The sequence below is a fragment of the Heterodontus francisci genome, chromosome 2 (assembly GCF_036365525.1).
Source record: "Heterodontus francisci isolate sHetFra1 chromosome 2, sHetFra1.hap1, whole genome shotgun sequence".
Taxonomy (NCBI): domain Eukaryota; kingdom Metazoa; phylum Chordata; class Chondrichthyes; order Heterodontiformes; family Heterodontidae; genus Heterodontus; species Heterodontus francisci.
The window spans coordinates 147,730,575-147,747,630 of NC_090372.1; the positions used below are offsets into that span (position 1 = coordinate 147,730,575).

Below are 17,056 nucleotides of genomic sequence, written 5' to 3' on the forward strand. Positions count from 1 at the left end.
CCCCTCTTGTTGGTTCCCTCACCATCTACCGCATACCCAGTCTAGCAGATATATCCTTTCGGACTCGGCCAGCTTGGTCAGTCGTGGTGCTAACGAGCCACTCTTGGTGATGGACATTGAAGTCCCCCACCCAGAGTACATTCTGTGCCCTTGCCACCCTCAATACTTCCTCCAAGTGCTGTTCAACATGGTACTGACTCATCAGCTGAGAGAGGGCGGTAGGTGGTAATCAGCAGGAGGTTTCCTTGCCTGTGTTTGACTTGATGCCACGAGACTTCATGGGGTCCAGAGTCAATGTTGAGGACTCCCAGGGCAACTCTCTCCCTACTGTATACTCCTGTGCCACCACCTCTGCTGGGTCTGTCCTGCTGGTGGGACAGGACATACCCAGGGATGGTGATGGCAGTGTCTGGGACATTGTCTGTCAGTTATGATTCCGTGAGTATGACTATGTCAGGCTGTTACTTGACTAGTCTGTGGGACAGCTCTCCCAACTTTGGCACAAGCCCCCAGATGTTAGTAAGGAGGACTTTGCAGGGTTGACAGGGCTGGGTTTGCCATTGTCGTTTCCGGTGCCTAGGTTGATGCCGGGTGGTCCGTCCGGTTTCATTCCTTTTTATTGACTTCGTAGCGGTTAGATACAACTGAGTGGCTTGCTAGGCCATTTCAGAAGGCATGTTAGAGTCAACCACATTGCTGTGGGTCTGGAGTCACATGTCGGCCAGCCTGGATAAGGACAGCAGATTTCCTCCCCTAATGGACATTAGTGAACCCGATGGGTTTTTACAACAATCGACAGTGGTCTCATGGCCATCATTAGCCTAGCTTTTTAATTCCAGATTTATTAATCGAATTCAAATTCCACCGTCTGCTGTGGTGGGATTTGAACCCATGTCCCCAGAGCAATACCCTGGGTATCTGGGTTTAGACCACTATGCCACCGCCTCCCCGCTGGATGGGACTGCCCTCAGCTGGTTCCATTCCTATCTATCCAGGCAAAGCCAGAGAGTCATCTGCAATGGCTTCTCTTTCCACTCGCGCACTGTTACCTTTGGAGTCCCCCAAGGATCATTTCTTGGGCCTCTTCTATTTCTCACCTGCATGATTGCAGCTATATCCTGACAACACCCACTCGAACTAATCACCACCTTTCATGACTCCTCCACTGCCTCTGACATTCAGTATCGGATGAGCTGAAATTTTCTCCAACTAAACATTCGGAAGACCTAAGCTATTGTCTTCGGACCTGCCACAAACTCTCCCTGGCAACTGTCTAAGGTTCAACCAGACTGTTCGCAACCTTGGCGACACATTTAACCCCGAGATGAGATTCCACCCCACACATCTATGCCATCACTAAGACCATCTATTTCCACCTTTGTAACATCGCCTGACTCCGACCCTGCCTCAACCCATTTGCCACTGAAACTCTCATTCATGTCTTTGTTACCTCTAGACTTGACTATTCTAATGCACTCCTGCCCAGCCTCCCATCTTCCACCCTTCATAAACTTGAGCTGATCCAAAATTCTGCTGCCAGTATCCGAACTTGCACCAAGTCCCATTCACCCAGCATCCTTGCGCTCATTGGCCTAGATTGGTTCCCAGTTAAACAACCCCCTGATTTTAAAATTCTCATTCTTGTTTTCAAATCCCTCCATGGTCTTGCCCCTCCCTATCTCTGTAACCTCCTCCAGCCCTACAACCCTCCAAGATATCTTTGCTCCTATAATTCTGGCCTCTTGTGCATCCCAAATATTAATCGCTCCACCATTGGTGGCCGTGTCTTCAGCTGCTGAGGTCCCAAGCTCTGGAATTCCTTCCCTAAACCTCATTGCCACTCTCTCTCTTCTTTTAAGATACTCCTTAAAACTTCTCTCTTTGACCAAGCTTTTGATCACTTGTTGTAAGATCTCATGTAGCTTGGTTGTCAAATTTTGTTTCATAATGCTCCTGTGAAGTGCCTTGGGATGTTTTACTACATTACAGGTTACATTCCTTCTTTTTTTGGAGTGTGCAGTGATTTATTTAAGTGTGTGGCCCCTTTAAATTTTTTGTGTGGTACCTTAAAGGGGCTGATTTGTGCACGGACTTTTTGGTTGCGGCACAGCTGCATGGCTTTCAGAGAACATTGATTACAGGTGGTATATAAATGCTAGTTGGTGCTGTACTATGTGCAGAATCTTGCCTCAGACTTCGAACTTGAATTTGCAATCTATATAACGGTATTTGCATTCCAGTAGCACTGTCTCATTATTGCTCCTTAGAGAATTTGCAGATTGTGTGAAGTCCGGTACCTGCTGCCAAAGCCCCACAAAATTGAAGCAATTATATTTGCTGTTGATGATGGATCTTTCATTTTTAACAGATTATTAAAGGCATTGGCTTGTGTCTTGTTTTCTTTACTGGGAGTGGTGTTTATGTGCATTGTACTAACAGAATGGAAGGGTCAAGAAGGGTGACTGTTATCATTCAGTCTGAGTCACTGATTAAATATGCATAAGTTAAATCGAAATTAGTGGAGTGCAGACTACATCATTATGCTCTTGATTTTGTCTATGCTTTTTAAAAGTGTTATATTAGATATGAAAATATTAAGACTGCATTTTCAACATTTTAATGGTTTATCGGCAAGTTTCCGAGAACAGAGAGGAAGAAATGAGAAATTGGTTATCGCCTAAAAACAATGCATATCCAAAGTTGGATATACTAACTATGACAACTAGCATCTCTTGAGCAACATTTAATGAAAAAAATGTTTCAGAGCACTTCAGAGTGCAATCAGACAAAAATTGATGCTGATACATCCAGATATTTGGAGGGGCGACCAAAAAGTTGGTGGAAGAGGTGGGTTTTACAGAGGATCGAGGAGGAGGAGAAGGAAGTGGAGAGGTTCAGGGAGAGAATTCCTCAATGTCTAAAGGCATGGTTGCTGAAGGTGGGGTGAAGGGAATGGGAGATGCATAAATGGCAGGAGCCACTGGAACACAGAGAGGCTGGTGTGGGACAGGAGGGGCGTGGTTTGTAGGGCTGGAGGAGGTTACAGAGATAAGCAGGGGGAAGGTCACAAAGCAATTTAAACAAAATGGGGTAAATTCTAAATTTGAGGCTTTGGATGACCAGGACGCAACATAGGTCAGCAAGGATAGAATTGACAATCAGTTGGACTTGATGCATCACAGCATCTGGGATGCAGAGTTCGAGCTGAGCTGAAGTCTATGGAGGGTGGATAATGGGAGGCTGGCCAAGAGAGTGTTGTAACAGTCAAGACTGGAGACATGACAGAAAATTTCAGCGGCTGAGGTGGTTGATTTTACAGAGATGGAAGTAGACAATCAAATTTTCCAACTTTCATGTTAACACTTGAAGCAACTTCAACATATTTACTTACTACAGCTTTATACTCCTTCCTTAGACTTTGTCCAGGATATTGTGGGTAAGAAATTGGGCTCATTAGCACATTTTTTGGGTGCTATGAGTGCCCTTAAAGCTCCAAAATGGACTGTATGGTGCATGCACACACTTGTGCGGCAAACTGCGCTGGACATCATATTGGTGCAGGTGTTCGTGTGTGCAGTGAACATCTGCTGGAAGTATGCAGAACAGGCAGAACATGATGGCAATCAGAATGCAATAATGATTTTGACATTGTGTCATTTTGGAGCTCAATTCCACAGCCAACACCCTCACACAGCTGGATACTTGTTCAGCAGCAGGAAGGACATCAGCGCTATTTAAAGGTTAGTTGTTGGTTGACTTCTTCTGGCTGTTGTTACAATTCTACAAGTGTTTGGTGCTTTCTATCGTTGTTTCAAGTAGCAAATGTCTACAAGGAGTGGTGTGGCATGTGCTGAAAGACTTTTTGTTGACTGCAAACACCAGTTGCTTCTAGACATGAGTCCACTAGTAGGCAATCCCCTTGGAATATAGCATAATTTGGGGAATTAATAGAGGCCATGCAGAGCAGGATAAACTGTGGAAGAGAGAGGAGGAGCAGAAGGGCTCTCAGCAGGAGGCAATATTTGCCCAGGGTGTTCACGGAGCAATTCTCCTCCTCCTCTCTCTTCCACCAATGTGTGCGATATCTGTGCTGCAGTAAGGACATCCTCAATGAAACCCGTCACCTGCTGCTGGCAGAACTGCAACCTCACAGCAGGGCAGGGACTGCATTGCGAGTGGCTGTGAAGCTGAATGTGGCAATCAACGTTTACTCATCTGGTTCCTTCCAGGTTGAAGCTGGGGATATTTGTAACATCTGGGGCTGAATTTTACCGGCCCCTCGACTCCGCTGGTTGCGGAGCGGGGGTCAGTAAAATCCTGCGGGGAGAGGCCCGCCTCAGCCTGCAACACTGAGAAGGGCCCGCCGCATATTACCGTCGGCGGGGGGACCTCCGTGGGGGCCCCCCCCCCCTGCTGCCAGGCAGCGGACCCTTCATATACATATGCAAACTGCACCAAATAAACTTAGCTGCAGGCGGCAGCCGTCCCACACCAATATTACGGCCACCGTTCATGCTCTGCGCGTCTTCGGAACTCCGCACAGAGTTCCAGGCGAGAACCTTGTGGGGAGGGGGCAGCAACAGAATCTTCAGGGTGGGAGGGGTAGAGGAGCGGGGTAAACAATCTTTACTGGCTAATGGGATAGTGGGAAAGGGTTGAGGGTCAAAGGGAACAAATTTTAGGGGAGGAAAGTTTGGAATACTATTAAAGGTTTATAATGGGGAAAAGTGCCATCAATGTTTATTTTATCGATTTCTATTTGACATGACAATGTATTGTTACATCCTGAAGATCGGGACCTTAAAATTTTAAAAGGCTATTGAGCGGCTTACAGCCCTTTAAAAATGGCGCCGGATGGCGTTGCCAGGGACGCGGCGACCGCCCCCTTACATCATCGGGGGCGACCGTTCCGCCCTCTATTTAAATTAGCCCCTGCGCGCAATATCGCTTGGGCTCTAGGATGGCACATCTGCATTGGATGCACGCCATTTTTAGAGTACACCGCCACGAACTGCGCACTCGTAAAATTCAGCCCCTTGAAGTAAGGGAGGTGACTGATGCTCAAGTTCAATGACAGCTAATTACATTTTATTCTCTCTTTTCAGAGAGAAACAGGCAGAGCATGCATGCAACTTCACTAGGTTGTGGCTTCCCCATGGTCCGGGGTGGCACTGACAGCATAAACATTGCTTTGTGGGTGCTGTTTGTTAACTCTGCCCTATACTGGAACTGAAAGGGATTCTACTCCTCAACGTCCAGCTGCTGTGTGACTACAGGCCACGTTTGGGGAGGTGGTGACATAGTGGTAATGTCACTGGACTAGAAATCCAGAGCCCAGGCTAATGTTCTGGGGACATGAGTTCGAATCCCACCATGGCAGATGGCGAAATTTGATTTCAATTAATAAATCTGGAATTAAAAGTTAGTCTAATGGTGAAACCATGAAATCATTGTCGATTGGTGTAAAAACTCATCTGGTTCACTAATGTCCTCTAGGGAAGGAAATCTGCCATCCTTACCTGGTCTGGCCTACGTGTGACTTGAGACCCGCAGCAATGTGGTTGACTCTTAAATGCCTAGCAATCCACTTAGTTCAAGGGCAGTTAGGGATGTGCAATAAATGCTGGCCTAGCCATTGATGCCCACATCCCACAAATGAATTTTTAAAAAATCATGCAGGTCAATGATAAGTATCCTTGTAGCAGTCACGATGCCTTCATTCTGTGGTAGTCCACTGTGCCAGCTGCATTTGAGCTGCCATAGCAAACCAAAGTGTAGCTACTGGATGAGAAAGACTACCCTCTGATGACATGGCTGATGACTCTGATGCACAAGCCATGCACATGCGGGCAGCTTGGATACAAACAAAGCTATATTGCCACACAAAACGTGATTGAGCACACCACACTAGAGGAGACCCTCAGTACTCCATAGACTCGGTTTCTTGTTTCATAGTGGTCCTCTTGCTGCACTTCTCACCATCATGAGGGGACAGCCTCACCACCAAACACCACCAAGTATATGGCTAGAGAAGCAGGAGCAAGAGGAGGAGGAACCGAAAGAGAAAGGGAGGAGGCCACCTAAACAACCCCTTTCTGATTGGGCTGTGAAGAACTCATACGAATACAAGACTCAGTAACCGCAATCCCAATTCACCAATTGTCCTATACCTTCCCTTCCCACTGTCACTGATCATCACAGCGTCCACTTGGCTACAATGCAAAAATGAAAGTCACCACAAAATAAACATTCCAAACCAAATTTATAAATGAAATCACACCATACTGCATACAAACGTCCACTACTAATCACCCTTGTGCATTCTTTAATGCCTGTTCCCTGAGTGCCTTAGCTTGTCCTTATGCTCCTACACATTGCTATTCCAGTTTGGCTGGTGGAAGGCTGCTGACTTTCAGTGGGAGACTGCAGATGGCCTTGTAGGATGACCTTGAACAGCTCTGAGCCTAGAAGCTCCGGCTGTGGACTGTACCATCGCGCCACAGGCAGCAATGATCTGGGCTGGCTGGCTATCTGGCAACAAGGGCACTGGTGGAGTGCTAGGGGTGGGAGGATGAATGGAGTCATCCTGAGAGAGGAAAGAAAGTTTCTGCTCCATGGTACCATTGCCATTCTCCCAGAACACAGCCTCAGCAATTCTAGTAATCTGCTGGAGGACAGATTGTTGGACTGCTATGACATCTTGTGAGCTCCTCCCTTTGCACAGTGCCACGATGGCAGCAATCTCAGTGTGTATGGCTGCAAGCTCAATTTGCATGACAGCAGTTTGAGCTTCCATTGCAGAACTCAGACATTGGGTTGCTGCTGCTTATACTACAATGGAAGCTGTGACAGCAACCACCAGACACTGCATCAAGATTGGGTAACAAGTGTGAGAACGGAATTGGACACACTTCCATACTGGAAAGGATTGCGCAAAGCCCAATGCCAAGTTGGTGCCAAACTCCTCCATGCTCTTTGACTGACTGCAGGCTTTCTGGCAGACTTTACAATCCACCAAGCATTTTGTTGTCCATATCCATAAGTGTTCTTCTGTAGCCTTCTCCATCAAAATATACATCTGAGCCCTCTGCATCATAACCAGTGAGACCTTGTCCTCTGGCGTGCTGACACCTGCCGCGCTGGCTGAAGTTCAGTTGTGCTTGGTGTCTCACTACATGCAGATCCCACCTCTCATCTATCCACTAAGATACACACAGCGTCGGTATCCGAGCTTGTGGCGGTGTGTGTGAAACCAAATCATGGTGCTTGTCTTCATTATCACTATCTTCTTGTGTTTCTCCACTGGCTGGCCAGTAAGCACCTCCTGGATATCTAAAATGAAAAAGGAACAAGGGTAAGATTGTGCTTTAGGAAGTGAGGGAAAGTAAGAGCTGCATGCTTATACCATCTGCAGATGGTAAATCAAAAGCGAGCGTGGGATGAGGGAGAAGTGGGATTTAAGGGGGAGGATTAGTTTATGATGATACCTTAATGCCAGATTATTTCAGCACTGCCAAAAGCCACAGCTTTAATACATTCCAATAATGACCAGTACTGTTTCCTCCTTGTTCTGCGACAGAAAGGGAAGTGGGTCAGTGAATGTCGTGCAATCAATTTGAATGATGTGGCTGTCATGGTTGAATAGTTGGACAGTGTGCAGGCTGTGAGGTGTGGATATGAGGCTTGCAGCAGTGGTAAATGTGAGAGTGTGAGGTGAATCTATGAATGTGAGGTATGTGTCTCGATTGATGGAGATTGTTGGTAGGTGAGTGATGTGGGTGTGCTAATTTGAGCATGGCTGAGGTTTCTTGTGCAGTTGGTCGGATATGGCATTTGAAGATGCATTCACTGACCTTGACCAGTTGTGTGAGGTTATTGAACATCTTGCAGCACTGCATCCAGATCCTCAGGGCTTGATTCCTATCACTGACTATCACGGCTAACTGCTCCCACTGCCTTTTGACCATGTGTCTCAGGGGTCTTCTTCCCCCCTGCAGATATAGGGCATCCTTTCCACTTCCTCCATCAAGACTTTCCACTTCCTCCACCAGGACCTCCAGTGCAGCTTCATTCTTCATTGGAGCCTGCTCTTTCTAGTTGTGCCTTTCCTCACTCTTTCCCAAGTCAGAGTCACCTCTTCCACAGGCTGAAGCATTTGATCCGCAGATTCTGACACTTAATTGCTTCACTTATTGTTTGCTTCTAATTTCAGCTATCAATCTCCATTACCCCTATGGACCAACTCATCCATTCCTGGGTGCCTGTTAAAAGTCACTGCAGATTTATCTACTGATGTTGTAATATCAATAAACATTCGTTTGTTTTAAAAAAAAAATGTACCATCAAGGTAAAGAAATTTGGGAATTCCATTTCAGTTATCCAGTGTATGATCAAGCACTCCCAGATCAGCTAGATGTACAGTAACACTCAAACTATTCTGCCCAACAAAGTACCTCAGCCAACCTTGGAAGAGCATCTGTTACTGCACCAGTGCAGCATTTGCTTTCTTTCCTTATACAACCAACCACATTATCCTCATCTGTCAGAGAGATATTCTCGATTTGTGTCAAATTAGGGACAGTTAGTGGTGATGACTCAAAATCATGAGGAATTATTTCACATATGGTACAACCAGTAGATAGGGGTGACTTTCATCAATTGAGGCAGGATTTGAACCCAGGTACCCACTGCACTGATCAATTCTACTTCTAGTATTGAGGCACATCTTTCAATCTTTTTACATGCACGTTTTTCAAAATGTGTGGATTTTAAACTAGTGTGCAATGCTAATAGAGGACTACTCAGCACATTGACAATCCTATCCAGAATTCATTTCACAAAAATTGAAAATCATAACATAATCAAATCAATTTCTAGAATAGTTTTGATCATATTGTTTGCACTGAATGATGCATACTTTTTCTTTTGCAACTCCACAGAAACTGAAGCAGTTTGTATCCATACGCAGCAAGACCTAGACAACATTCAGGCTTGGCTGAGAAGTGGCAAGTAACATTTGTGCCACACAAGTGCAGTGATCTCCAATAAGAGAGAATCTAATCATTTCCCCTCGACATTCAACAGCATTATCATCACTGAATCCCCCACTATAAACATCCTAGGGGTTACCATTGACCAGAAACTGTGGAGCAGCCACATAAATACTGTGGCTATAAGAGCAGGCCAAAGACTGGGAATTCTGCGGTGAGTAACCCACCTCCTGACTCCTCAAAGCCTGTCCACCATCTACAAGGCACAAGTCAGTGGTGTGACGGAATACTCTCCACTTGCCTGGATGAGTGCGACTCCAACAAGACTCATGAAGCTCGACACCATCCAGGACAAAGCAGCCTGCTTGATCAGCACCCCATTCATCACCTTAAACATTCACTCCCTCCACTACCAATGCACAGTGGCAGCAACTTAACACACTTCCTCCTACAGCACCTTCCAAACCCAAGACCTCTTCCACCTAGAAGGACAAGGACAGCATATGCATGGGAATATCACCACCTGCAAGCTCCCCTCCAAGTCACACACCATTCTGAGTTGGAAATATATCACCATCCCTTCACTGTCACTGGATCAAAATCCTGGAACTCCCTCCTTAACAGCACTGTGTGTGTACCCACACCAGATGGACTGCAGGAGTTCAAGAAGGCAGCTCACCACCACCTTCTCAAGGGTAATTAGGGATGGGCAACAAATGCTGGCCTTGCCAGTGCCGCCCACATCCTGTGAAAGAATTAAAAACTTGTCTTAATACTGGGTACTTGCACTTAATATACTGCGATTTATTTTTCTATTTTCCTTTTATTGGTTCCTGAAAAGTTCTTTCATTCTCTGGTCAATTAAATGTACAATATTTCTTCTTTTATATAAGTGTTCACCTATAAATTATACAACATAAATTTTTGCATTCAAGCAAATAAATAGAAACATAATGTTCTTTGAACATCAGCCAGGTGACAAAACTCGAACATGGCACACACAAATGAATTACAAGTCCCTGCTTATAAATTTAAAAAAGTAATAAGCACCCTGGCCATTTCAGTAAGTTATTACTGTTCAGTTATGGCAATCGACAGCAGTAAAAACAGAAACTGTAGTAATTACACAATGGGTCCATCAGAACTTGAAAATTGAAACAAAATAGGTTGCTGTTTCAGGCTCAGATCCTTTGTCTTCTTTACCTTCTTTATAGATGCTGACTGTCCTACTGTTTCCAGCATTTTCTGTTTGTATTTCAGATTTCCAACATCCACAGTTTCTCTTTCCATCACTAAATCTAATACTTTTGTTCTAATAAAGGCTTGTTGATACTGGAAATGTTTTATGTGGTATGCATACTAAGTAATATTTTAGAATATTTATTCCCATTGCTGTAAAATCTCACTGTTATATGTTGTGGACGTACATAGCAAATGCATGATGAAATTAAGTAATGCTTGAATTTTACATAACATTAATAAATGAATTGTATAGTAATTGTCAAGTGATCGAGTTACTGAATTTGCTTTATTGATAGGAAATTAATTTCCTGAGAGAAATATCAATTACACACGTTATGCAACAGAAAAGGACTTAAAACTTAGGTAATTAAAATGCCCGGGATATACTGGTACTCAATATATTTAATATTCGAACAGCAGTGTGTACAGTCTCTCAGTGTGGGTTTCTACAAAAAGAACTGTTTATAATGTAAACCTAATGGAGTACATACTTTGTCACAATGTAATATTGCAGCAATACAGAGGTTTCCATTCTAACTGTAAAATATTGAAATAATCCCTTTATTAAATGAAGAAATGATTACAGTTTGTGATAACATTGTACGGAAGCGTACAGGCAGGTATGTGGCACATATCCATTTCTTTTGATGATTTGTTCCCTCACTTCCTGGGATCTAGAAACAACTGCGTATTTGTCATTTGAATCTCTGACTGGCTGGCTTTCATTCCACAGTTACAAGTCAAGATACCTTCTGCGTTTCCTTGCTGCAACTGTAAAACCTGTGGGCACTGGGGGAACTCCAGTGCTTTTCTTTGAATAGTGCTGTGGGATCTTAACCGTCCACCCAAGGGAACAAACAGAGTTTTGCTTTAATGTCTCATTCAGATGACGACACATGCAGCATCAGTCAGTGTTGCACTGACGTGTCAGCCCTATGTTATGTACTCAAGTCTCTGAAGTGGGGATAGAACCCATGACCTTTTGACTCAGTGCCAAGAGTGGTAACTGAGCCAAGGCTGACACATAAAGATACTTTGGTCCATATAACGGTTGTGAAATAGCCACTGAAACCTTTCCATATTCACTCATCCTTCAGTCACCTTGACTTGAAACTCCATAAAATCTGTTGCCTTGCCAATTTTCCCACTGCTTTTAAAAGTAATTCAAAACCTATTTCTTTGACCATGCTTTCAGCCACATTTCTCAACCTTTCTACAACTACTCACTGTCAGTTCCTCCTTTATTTTGTTAAGTACTTTGAGAGGTTTACTATGCTAAAGGTGTAATGTAAGTTCAAGTTGTTCTAACAGAGAATGTGTAGCTTGCCCCCCCAGGATCCTGAATAATATCCTATAAACCAGTTGAGCAAGTGTCAGGGTACTCGGAAAGCTTTCCGTCACAATAAAGCAAACATAACAAAGGATAAGAAAGAACTAGAAACCTAACTTTGCTAATTAAAGAACCAATGAACACACCCGTAACATGATTTGTAGGTTCCAAATTTGTAACTTTAAGTAACTAACTATAATATGGGGTGAAATGAAGACCTTTTTCATTCTTTGTATAGCTATTGGGTTGCAGTGTTTTAACTGTTATGTTTTGAAAACCAGAAGACAATCAAAGAAGGCCATTTCAGCTATCTTCAGTGTGATGCCACTGCCAAACAAATCTTCCCCTCCTCTTTTAGCATTCCAAAGGGTCCGTTTCCTCCACGACATCCTGGTCCACTCCTCTATCACCCCAACACACCCCCCCCCCCCTTCCATGCAAGGGCAGATGCAACACCTGCCCTTTTGCTTCCTCCCTTATCACAATGACCCCAAACATTCCTTACAGGTGAAACAATAATTTACTTGTAGTTCTTCCAAATTAGTCCTCTGTATTTGCTGCTCATGATGCAGTCTCTTCTTCTTTGGGGGACCAAATGCAGATTGGGTAACCATTTTGCAGAACAAATCTGTCCAGTCTCCAAGCGTGACCCTGAGCTTTTGTTAGCCTGCCATTTTAATTCACCGCCCCACTCCCACTGTCAACTCAGTCTCCTACACTGTTCCAATGAAACTCAATGAAAGTTCAAGAAACAGCATTCATTTTTCAATTAGGCACTTCACAGTCTTTTGTATTCAACATTGAGTTCAACAATTTCAGATCATAACCTCTGTCCCCATTTTTTCAGATGGCAGCTGTTGGTGATGATTCTGCTATTCCCATTGACACCTACTCTAGAACCATCTCTTACTTCTTTACTTGCCCCATTACAAAATCCTGGAACTCCCTTTCTAACAGCAGTGTAGGTGTACCTATACAAAATTGACACAAGTGGTTCAAGAAGGAGGCTCACCACTACCTTCTCAAGAGCAATAAGGGGTGGGCAACAAATGCTGGCCTTGCCTGCGATGTTCGCATCCCATGAAAGAATAAAAAAGAAAATTGCCTTTTGCCTAGCACTATCATCCCTTTTGCCATTTAATCTCTCCTGCATTCCAACCTATCACAGACCTTCTCTTTTGTTCTTTCACCCCACCAGCTCCTTTCCTTGTCTCTGTACTTGCTTAAAGCCTATTAGTCCTGACGAACGATCATGTACCTAGAATGTTAACTCTGTTTCTTTCTCCACAAATGCTGCCTGACCTGTTGAAATATTTCAGCATTTTCAGTTTTTTATGTTAGACCTTCAGCATACCTCTGCTTAAGAACTTAGAATCTTTCTCTGGAATAACAACTTTGTTCAACAACATAAATATGGAATAGGAAAAGGCCATTAACCTCATCAAGTATAGACCTTTCAAAAGATAATGCAAAATTGGTATTGCCTTGGACATCCTTTAATTTATTTAAACTAATGGGAAAGATCAATAGCTAAAAGGTAAAACTGAAATTTGTTCCCCACCTTCTGATAGCAATCAGATAACAAGCTACTGTATCAACCCTAATATTTTTCAACTCCAGATGGAATTAGAACAATCTACACTACTAAACGCTGATCACTAAAATATTAAAGAACTTCTCTTGGCATTGCTTTTGCTCCATGGATTACATGACAGTGGGCAGGTAGAGGGAGGCTATGTATAGAGTTGGTCCAGAAGTGGTAGAATAGCAAATGTAGGAAGGGGAAGCAGTCACAACAACCCTATTGCTGAGAAGGGGGAAGACATGGGTAGACAGACAGTGACACCAGATGCTATTCTAGTTGGGAGCTGTTGCAGGTTTAGGGTCTTGCCCGAGAGTTAAGTGCTCATAGTCAGAGCATCTACAATTAGAGGTCTGCCCAGAATATTAAATACCTAACTATACTTAACTTAGGGGCGTAACAATGGAATCTCCCTGCAATCTGAACCAAACATTCCTGTCCTTTGCCTGCATGCTTTTTCAACCTTTTCAAAGCTGGACCAAGAAAACACTTGGTAAGACAACACTAGCTATGAATTATTCAGCTATTCTATTTCACAGTGAGTGAACATAACAAGCAACAGTTATAATTAGATTCACTTACTTCAATCAGTATCAATTGTCTTTCTGTAATTATACAAAATAATAAACAATAATATGCTTCCATACATCAGTGGATCATTTTGCTTGATTTAAGCAAAGTAACTTTGCATTATTTCCTTGTGTTATAATCCTTTTGCAGGCTTTTCTGCATCTGAATGGCTGTGTTTGCCTCTGTATTCACAGCCAGAAAAGCAGAAAATTCCCAACATAGCGGATGTGAGGTGCATTTTTTTAATTCGTTTTCATGGGATGTTTGCAACGCTGGCAAGGCCAGCATTTGTTGCCTGTCCGTAATTACCCTTGAGAAGGTGGTGGTGAGCCACCTTCTTGAACCGCCGAAGTCCATCTGTTGCGGGTACACCCACAGTGCTGTTAGGGATGGAGTTCCAGGATTTTGATCAAGTGACAGTGAGTGTATCAGGCCTGTGTCCTCAGTACCTTGCTCTACGGCAGCGAGGCCTGGACAACGTATGCCAGCCAAGAGCGACGTCTCAATTCATTCCATCTTCGCTGCCTTCGGAGAATACTTGGCATCAGGTGGCAGGACTATATCTCCAACACAGAAGTCCTTGAAGCGGCCAACATCCCCAGCTTATACACACTACTGAGTCAGCGGCGCTTGAGATGGCTTGGCCATGTGAGCCGCATGGAAGATGGCAGGATCCCCAAAGACACATTGTACAGCGAGCTCGCCACTGGTATCAGACCCACCGGCCGTCCATGTCTCCGTTATAAAGACGTCTGCAAACGCGACATGAAATCGTGTGACATTGATCACAAGTCGTGGGAGTCAGTTGCCAGCATTCGCCAGAGCTGGCGGGCAGCCATAAAGACAGGGCTAAATTGTGGCGAGTCGAAGAGACTTAGTAGTTGGCAGGAAAAAAGACAGAGGCGCAAGGGGAGAGCCAACTGTGCAACAGCCCCAACAAACAAATTTCTCTGCAGCACCTGTGGAAGAGCCTGTTACTCCAGAATTGGCCTTTATAGCCACTCCAGGCGCTGCTTCACAAACCACTGACCACCTCCAGGCGCGTATCCATTGTCTCTCGAGATAAGGAGGCCCAAAAGAAGACAGTGAAGGAACGGCGATATAGTTCCAAGTCATAATGGTGTTACGAGATTATTTCTATTTCTTTTTTAAAAATATGTTATGGACATTGATTCATCTGGAATCTTGAAAAGCTGAACTTCGTGTTTTTTAAAAAAAAGTAAGGTCACCAGAAGGTTTGACTTGAGAGTAAACATTTACTGGAAAGCACCTTTTTTTAAAATTCATTCATGGGATGTGGGCGTCACTGGCCAGGCCAGCATTTATTGCCCATCCTTAATTGCCCTTGAGAAGGTGGTGGTGAGCTGCCTTCTTGAACCACTGCAGTCCATGTGAGGTAGGTACACACACAGTGCTGTTATGAAGGGAGTTCCAGGATTTTGACCCAGCGACAGTGAAGGAACGGCGATATCGTTCCAAGTCAGGATGGTGTGTGACTTGGAGGGGATCTTTCAGGTGGTGATGTTCCCATGCATCTGCTGCTCCTGTCCTTTGAGGTGATAGAGGTCGCGGGTTTGGAAGGTGCTGCCTAAGGAGCCTTGCTGTGTTGCTGCAGTGCATCTTGTAGATGGTACACACTGCTGCCACTGTGCGTCGGTGGTGGAGGGAGTGAATGTTTGTGGATGGTGTGCCAATCAAGCGGGCTGCTTTGTTCTGGATGGTGTCGAGCTTCTGGAGTGTTGTTGGAGCTGCACCCATCCAGGCAAATGAAGGGTATTCCATCACACTCCTGACTTGTGCCTTGTAGATGGTGGACAGGCTTTGGGGAATCAGGTGAGTTACTTGCATCAGGATTCCTAGCCTCTGACCTGCTCTTGTAGCCACGCTATTTAAATGACTACTCCAGTTCAGTTTCTGGTCAATGGATGCGAATAGTGGGGGATTCAGCGATGGTAATGCCATTGAATGTCAAGAGGAGATGGTTAGATTGTCTCTTGTTGGAGATGGTCATTGCCTGGCATGTGTGCGGCGCAAATGTTACTTGCCACTTATTAGCCCAAACCTAAATATTGTCCAGGTTTTGCTGCATTTCTACATGGACTGCTTCAGTATTTGAGGAGTTGCAAATGGTGCTGAACATTGTGCAATCATCAGCGAACATCCCCACTTCTGACCTTATGATTGAAAGAAGGTCATTGATGAAGCAGCTGAAGATGGTTGGGCCTAGCACACTACCCTGAGGAACTCCTGCAATGATGTCCTGGAGCTCAGATGATTGACCTCCAACAACGACAGCCATCTTCCTTTGCGCTAGGTATGACTCCAACCACAGAGAGCTTTCCCCGATTCTCATTGACTCCAGTTTTGCTAGGGCTCCTTGATGCCATACTCGGTCAAATGTTGCCTTGATGTCAAGGGCAGTCACTCTCACCTCACCTCTTGAGTTCAGCTCTTTTGTCCATGTTTGAACCAAGGCTGTAATGAGGTCAGGAGCTGAGTGGTCCTGGCGGAACCCAATCTGTGCCTCACTGTGCAGGTTATTGCTAAGCAAGTGCTGCTTCATGGCACTGTTGATGACACCTTCCATCACTTTACTGATGATTGAGAGTAGACTGATGGGGCGATAATTGGCCGGATTGGACCTGTCCTGCTTTTTGTGCACAGGACAGACCTGGGCAATTTTCCACATTGCCGGGTAGATGCCAGTGTTGTAGCTATACTGGAACACTTGTTTCCAAAGAACCCAGCAGGAGTTGTTTGGACTTGAGAGTTGTTTGCAGAACAGTGACAAGCCAAGATTTATTGATGTCACAGGACTTGCTTCTGGAAAGTTTCGGTTTCATTTTGAACTGTTGAAAAGCCAGTGGTGATTGGCCTGACACAGAGCGGAAGCGAGCGGACCTGTGTGGAGAACACCGAGAGCGGAACTGATAAATTGAGCCCGAGAATCGCGGCCCAGTCACTTACCTTCTGGGAGCGGAGCGGACAGGTGCAGACCTGTGGGGGAAACGCCGAGAGCAGAGTTGATAAATTGACCCCAAGGATCGCGGCCCAGTCACTTACCTTCCGGGAGCGGAACGGACCTGTGGGGACAACGCTGAGAGTGGAGCTGATAAATTGAGCCTGAGGATCAAGGCCCAGTCACATATCTTCCGGGAGCGGAGAGGAGAGCAATCCAGATGGGCCAGAGTTTGAAAACAAAGTGAGCAGTGACGTCACAGGAAAGCTGCAAGGTGATTGGTTGGTGAGTAACTGCTGCTAGGGAATAACTCTAAATGGCTGACACTAAAGTGACTAAAAGTAAAGAGAAAGGTCTACAGTTTTTTTTTTATATAGTAGGCC

The 17,056-nt window shown here is 44.7% G+C and overlaps 1 protein-coding gene across 9 annotated transcripts in view; it reads right to left on the reverse strand.

Annotated features, from left to right (window-relative positions):
- Positions 1–17,056, reverse strand: part of tbc1d5 (TBC1 domain family, member 5) — a 771,220-nt gene that overhangs the window by 58,730 nt on the left and 695,434 nt on the right. The window contains exon 22 of one of the 9 annotated variants that reach the window (XM_068011858.1): positions 6,283–7,332. The exons of the other annotated variants lie outside the window; for them this stretch is intronic. Coding sequence (XP_067867959.1) covers positions 7,196–7,332 — 137 coding nt within the window. The 3' untranslated portion in view covers positions 6,283–7,195. Of the gene's footprint in view, positions 1–6,282; positions 7,333–17,056 lie in introns of those variants that run through there. 9 annotated transcript variants of the gene reach the window in all.